The 7156-nt window shown below is 42.5% G+C and overlaps 1 protein-coding gene across 1 annotated transcript in view; it reads right to left on the bottom strand.

Moving 5' to 3' along the window:
- Positions 1 to 1092: 1092 nt before the first annotated feature.
- DSCAM (DS cell adhesion molecule) overlaps positions 1093 to 7156 on the bottom strand; it is a 412072-nt gene continuing 406008 nt past the window's right edge. Inside the window, exon 34 of the mRNA XM_075034798.1 lies at positions 1093 to 1433. Within this exon, the coding sequence (XP_074890899.1) occupies positions 1093 to 1433 (341 nt within the window). The remainder of the gene's footprint in view (positions 1434 to 7156) is intronic.

Raw genomic sequence — 7156 nt, 5'->3', positions numbered from 1 at the left:
TAAAGGAAGCCGTGTTGATCTTAGACCTGGAATAACTTTTACCTCCCCTTTCTTCTATTATGGGAAAAGCTGTTTGTGTTTTTTCCCCCAGTCCTTATGTAAGCAACTAATTTCTGTGAGTGCTACTCCCAAATGGACTAAAAATCCATTCCTAGGGAGTAAGTAAAGTAACATCAACACATTTCTTCTGATCCAAAAAATATTGAAGCTGAACAAAAGCCTCCCAGTGGCTGATGAAGCGAATGCAGATAGTCCCTGATGAGTTTGATTCAGAGCACTCGGGACTTGCACCGTCCTAGCTCTCTGCCCCATGGTAGCAAAAAAGCTGTGGGTAAGTGAACGCCAATTTTTTTTTCCAAAGGTATGACTCCTGCTTTCCTTTTCTGCCCAAGGTACGAGAAGACATTGTTCAGATTCTGGAACTGACATGGCGGTTACACTTAGGGAAAACCAAGTACAGCAGAAGGCAATGGAAGCAGACGTCACAAATAAAGGCAGAAGACCCTTTTATTTCGCATAGACAAAATGCAAAGAGTGTCTCATTAAATTAATATTAAAAAAAAACCCAAATCAGTCCCCTCACTCCACTGACATCACTCATCCTAATTAACAACAAAAAAAGAACAATCAAGGACCCATTTTCTAATTTAAAAAAAAAGTGCAAACATGACAAAAGACTTGTTTTTTTCCAAATCAATGTTCCTGTTGAATTCACAAATAGGGTGATTTATTTTTTTTTGTGATTTTTTCCCTTTTAAATCTTGTCTGATGGAACTTCCAGTTAAAATGTTTTAGTTAAGTCTCCATGCACTTCGTAGAAAATCAGTAAAAACACAAACGCTTGTGAAGATCAGAAAACTGGACTCTTTTACCCAAAAATTCAGATGTCCAGTCAGATGAAGCTCACACTCAGACAGAAAAAAAGCAAGAGAGTCTTTGCACTGTCTGTCGTTCATATTTTTTTTTGTCAAATATTTTGGCAATCTTCTTCTTTAATTATAAATATTGGAATTCAATAAAAAAAAGGTAGCTTTCATTGGATTTTTTTTCAGTGTAAATATTTACAGCCACTGTCCAGCCATGCTCTTTTTGTTATACCAGGGTGTACGATTTTGCGTAGGGATTGTTTCCTTTCAAGTGGCCCCGGGAGTCCAGCAGGGATTCTTGGGAGCTGCTCATTTTTGCTGCCTGTCCTAGCTCAGCTCCTTCTCGCTGAGGTAACGTCGCCACAGCACCAGGTTGCCATGACTGTACTTCTCTTGTGGAGGGTGTCTCCATGGGTATCGGCTCCAGGACGGTGGGACGCTTCAAGGTTCGGCTTTTCTGCGGCTCCAAGCAGGCTTGCCCCAAACCCAGGTCTCTGCTTGTGCCCTGCACGCCACGGTTCAATAAAAAGTCCATCCTAAGGTAGGGTGGCAAATGCATGAGATCACCTGGGGAGGCAAAAGTGAAAAAACAAGTCCTTACTTATGGTCATGAGCACCGGCATCGTGAGTCACACTCACTTACTGGCTGGGGGAATCAAGCTGATGGATTTGGCCACCAAAGCAGAGTAACTGTAATCAATCCAGCTGCAGTATTTAGAGTTGATATATTGTTTGTCAGCCATTTACTATGCTATGATCTTACAGAATCAAGGGTCAACAATCTCCTTTTGGGCAGACCCATAAGAATTCACTATTAATATTTGTTTCCATACTAGAATGACTATAAGGAGAAGTGCGATGTGTTTTACATGCACTCACAGCATGAAGAAGATAAACTGAAAAGACCAGGAAGTTTTTCTCAAAATCCTAAAAGAAAAGGTCTTGGTTTTCATTTGTCAAAACTTGGAAAATGTACAGGCTCGGTAGATTTCCTTTTCTTATTTTCCATTTTAAATGAAAACCTTCACAATTACAATTAATGACCCCCAATCCAGAGTAGAATGACCAAATTATTTTAAATGGATGCATGAGTGTTAAAACCATAGTTTTAAAGAGATTTTTGAATAAAAGAGAAAAGCATTCTTGTTCCAATATAATTACATTTACCTGCCATCCATCATCACTGTATTTAAACCACTACTGATTTTCTACCACTATGGCCATCAATATGCTGCTGTTTTGTAGCAACAAAATGCATTGGGGCTGGCACCTAGCTCTTGCATCAACCTTCCCTTCTCTTCTGTATTGTCAAGGAAACCTCCTCTTCGTTATTTCCCCTGATTCCTGGGCATTTCTATGTGAAACTGGTGATGGCAGCCTCCTCAGTTCAGAGGATTTGCCTTTGCAAATCTACTGAGTTCAAACAGGTGCCTTGGACCTGCTATCTGGAATTAGGCAGGGATGAGTGTTACCTTCCACATATCTCTATCTGTATTAGACCTGCTACAGAAATCAGTTTGGCTTATTTATTTTTGGCCTGCTTGTTAGGCATTCATAAAGTTACTTCAAGCAAATGAGAGGCAATCAGGCACATAATGACATTACCTTAAAAAAATATTTGATGGTGTAACCTCATGTATATATGAAAAAAAGCACTGTTATAGGCCCATTCAAGAACAGCATTTCCCCTTCTTTACAGACCTCTGCAGCTATATAGCTTCCTTTTTATAGCTGATATCAAAACCATAGTCTCATCTACAGATGAGATGCACCCTGAATGTTTAAAGTAGAAGACTCTTGGCACTACTACACCTGTGTCTACAGGAGCTATTTACAGCAGTAGAAATTAAGGCTGAGCTGTGGCAGTGGCATAAACAGTACACTAGGAAAGCACTTCTTCATAATAAAACAAGGCATAACTACTCCGTTTTTCCTAACCATACTAAAAGCTGTCCAATGATCTAAAATAAAACAGGTCTTTTGCTTTCTCATATAAGTCAAGGCACTGCAAATCTTGCCTAAAAGAGTAACAGCATCTGCTCTATCCATAATTTCAGGTTACAGACAGAGAATTGCTGAGAAGTTACATTTGGACAGAAACACTGGTTATTCCTATAGAAATCTCCCAGGCACTGTCTGATTCCATATGTTTTATTCTAGCTAAATCTCCAACAGAGATGCATGGTACATAGTGTCTAATCCCCAGAGAGTAAGATGTGCATATCTCAAGATTAGGCTGACATGCACCACAATAGCATTTACATAAGTTTAGAGAGATGGGAAGGTTTGTGCTTATAACGATACCGGTTGCCACTTGAAAAATGAATTGTGGTAACATTATTTGGTTTTACTCATTTACCCTATTTTCCTACAGTACCTTTCATGCCAAACCCATTCAGCGTATGAGACCTATTTCAGCCGAGACAGCAGCGTACCCACCGCTGGGGGAAAGCACATCAGGATGCAGACACACGAACTGGCAGGCGCCGACTCACTCCACTTAACTAAAGACATTGAACGGAGCTGCCCGCGGGTATGTCCGTGCTGCCCAAACAGCCCCTTGGCACCCAGACCCCCATCCCCTGGCCACCCATGCTGCCCCCCAGTTATTTTGCTTCTGGGTTCCCTTTTGGGCCGAGTCCTTCCACGACGCTGTTGTGGGGGCGGTTTGCTCCAACGACCATTCCCCGTGGGCTGCGGGGAGGAGACAGCCTGGATGGGAAACGCTTGTACTGCTTGCTCCCTGTGGCTGCATCTTCTGCAGCATCGCGGTATCCTAAATTAGGAGCCTCATCGCTACCCGCTCCTCCCCAGTGGGGGAGAGAGACAAGAGCGTAGGAGCGAGATGCTGCCCCCGCGTACCTGTCTCTGCCCACTAATGACGGTGGTGAGGGCCTTCGTTTGGCTGCCTCAGGCGTGGGTTATCCCTGTCAGGGCCCCAGCGAAGGCGGGCAGCAAAGCACACCTCTGAGATGGCAACAGTGGGCGTGAAAACTTTGTGACTAACTATAATACCAAAGTAATACCTTCCTTCTTGTCAGGGATGTTTAGAGACTGCCGGGGTCAGAAAGCGGGGTTTCTTTCGCGCTCCCACGGTTGCCCACCATGCAAAAGAGGGATCCCTCAGCCCCGGCAGAAAAGGACCAATTTTCTGCGCTGAACCCCCATCCCTATTCCCTGCAACAACAGGCCTTTTCCCAAAGATGTCTGTTGCCCTAACACCTCCTCTGACGGGCTGCTGCCAGGCGGCACAACGCCCACTGCTTTCTTAAGACCAGCCAGGTAATTTCACACGCATTCCCTCTTACTACTGCATTTTCTGTTTTATGGTCGACTTTCCAGGAAGGAGCTGGTGCGGAGCAGAAGCCGGAGCATGGCTCATTGGCAGACCCCCGCAGTCGCCTTGGGGAGCCACTTCTGTATCTTAACACACCGCTACTTCTTGAGAGCGATGGATGTGCATGGACTATGAAAAAGTTGAGTGTTGAACCTTACAGAGATGAAGGTTGGTTTTCAAGCTGCTGTCTAGACATTTCACACATGTATTTAAGAGCTTCAGGCTGTGTAAAAAAGACGGGTTTTTTCCTCCCTAAATTTACATAAGAAAGCATAGTCAATAATCTGTGTAAACAATATGCAGTCATTTTACTGTAATTTTCTAAATGTCTGGGGGCAAAGTTCCAACAGGATTGCAGTAATGGGAAACCAGAGAGTGTAACTTGGTCTCCAAAGCTGGATACGCAATGCACAATCTCTGGCATGGCTTACACAGAGCACTCATTATTTGATATGATGTACACATTTTCCTATCATAAAAAGTGCCAGCGCTCCTTCTTATCTGCAAGAAGCATCTTTCCCTGCAAGTGCTTATAAAACAAGCAGATTATTAAAATCATTAGAAAAGAAAAATTTTGAGATTAGAACTTCTTCTTCTTTGCTAGGATTGAAACAGTCTCACAGAATGAAAAAGTCTTTGATTTATAAGAACTAATGTGTTTCTGACTTGAAAACAGAGTCTTTGAAATATAACCACAGGGGTTCCCTTTTGCCATTCGTACATCAGTTCTGAAGGTATATTTGAGGACTAAAAGCCTCTTGCATATCTATGGAGTTACTTGGAAAGACTTTGGTTCTCATCCTTCTGGACTCAACAGTGTAGACTTTTTTTTGTTTTCTTGCTATTCAGCTGAACAGTGATTTTTTTCAGGCAAAGCATTATGAAGTTTCAGGATGGTTCACTGCTTTTGATGCTCTAATTACCTCTTTTCAGCTGTGTGTGTGCCTTATTAGTAATGAAAGCAAACCTTTCAAGTGCATGAACACTGCAAATGAGCATGTTTAATAATTCATGCATTTTGGTTTAATTAGTACAAAAGACATTCTAAAACTATAGTTTTCTGATGCATTTTTAAAAAAGGGAAATTTGCTGTATTCAGAAACACTGAATTCATACACAAACAATAAACATCCAGTCAAATCTGAATGCGGCAATTCAAGCCAGAACTACCTCAGTCTTTTTTTTTCTGTCCAACCCTCTAATGAATTATTTAGTATAGCACATTTAAGAAAATGTTCGCTTCAACAAATATTTGTAAACAAATGCTAGAAGTCACTTACTATGATATTTACCATAAGGAACACATTCTACCAGAAAATGGAGCATTTTCTGAGCTAATGCAGCACTTGGCAAAAATACCACTGCTCAACTTTTCTGGGATTTTATTCAAGATAGCTATCTTGTTTGCAGAACTAAACCAAGATGAGATGCCCTCCTTTCTCCCCAAAAATTTACCTCATACCTCTTTCAAATGCCAGAGAGCTTGCATGTATTTTTGCTTTCATCTGCTCCAGAAAAATCTAAGGATTTGTGCTATATTCAATACAAAGATCATCACAGACTGCAAAAAAGATGCTCTTACCAAGTTGTCACCATAGCTATATGCATTTTCTCATGAATCATAACTTCCACTAAAGCAAAAGCAATTTGTCTTCACAATGCTCTGACACAGATACCCTCAGTGATGATGACTGCCTGATGATTTTCAAGTTTTGGTTTGCCATGTGAAGGAAATTCCATGCTATTTGAAAGATTATTTTAGAAGAGTTTATAAAGCTGGACTGGTGACTATGACAGGATATTTTATTTAACAAAGGTAAGAATAAGACTGGGTGAATAGGGCATTCACACAGCTTACTTCAATAGGCTAGTGGGTAAAAAAAGCTCTTAGAGATCTCTCTGGCATGATCTCATGGGATCACACCAGAACTGAATCCATACAGCTCTGTTAGCACGGGTAAGGTGCCTTGCTGATGTAGTTAGGTTGATTTGGGACCCGAGTATACTCTTCATGACATTGTGCAGTGCTGGGGGGGTGTACAAGTGCTAGCGAAGATGAAGTGCCACTGCGTTGGGCATCTCTCGGCTAGTCCTGAGTTTGGAAGGGGAAGCACTGATGGGTTATTGTGTTTTCCTTCGAAAGGAAGCGAGGGAGACAGAGCTGCTGACAGATAGATTGAAGTTCATGTTTATGCTGATTAAAAAGTTTAGTGGGGTTTTCCAGCTCACTAGCACAGTAAATAAATCAGTGAAGCCTTTGCTGATACTCACAGGCTGTTTTTCAGGAAAAAGACTGCCCGTAGGAAAAGCTTAAATTAGAAATGAGGAAAGGGTGGAGGGTTTGCAAGGCCAAGGTGAGAGGTGTGATGAAAAAAAGAGCACAAGCGATGTTCAGAGGTCTTTGTCACTTCAAAACCTGACACACCATTAAAAGCTAGCAGGCAAAGATTTCTTAGACAGCAGCAGCTTGATCTGAAGCTGGACTGATAGCAGCAATAACATTTCTTACAGTTGCTGCTGTCAGTGTTTGAAACCTGCTGGTGCTCCCTCCCTGTCCACCTTCTGGCCATGTATCCTGAACTGAACCCGCAGAACAGTCAGCGCTGCGCTGCAGTCGTTCCCGCACCAACAGGCTAAGAGTCAGACCTGCAAGGCTCACAGCACACTGCAACTTCAGAAATAAATACACTTAATGAGCAATAAAGCCAACTGTTCGGTTACCTTGATCCTGTGTCCTGCTCAGCCAAGCGGGGGGTAAAGAGGATCAGTCCTGAAGCTCCTGGCTTGGCTAATACAGGTCTCAGCCTGGTGGTGCCTCAGTGAAGAGCTCAGCACCAGCTCTGCCCTCCTGCCTTGTTAGCCAGGAAAAGCGACTGGCTGCAAAGGGTAGCAAGGAAATCCTTTCCAGATGCAGAGTCATTCCTGCCCCAAAATGGGGAGCTGGTGCTCCCAG

This window comes from Buteo buteo, chromosome 8, assembly GCF_964188355.1.
Source record: "Buteo buteo chromosome 8, bButBut1.hap1.1, whole genome shotgun sequence".
NCBI classification, from domain to species: Eukaryota; Metazoa; Chordata; class Aves; order Accipitriformes; family Accipitridae; genus Buteo; species Buteo buteo.
This window is presented reverse-complemented; position numbering and strand designations above follow the sequence as displayed.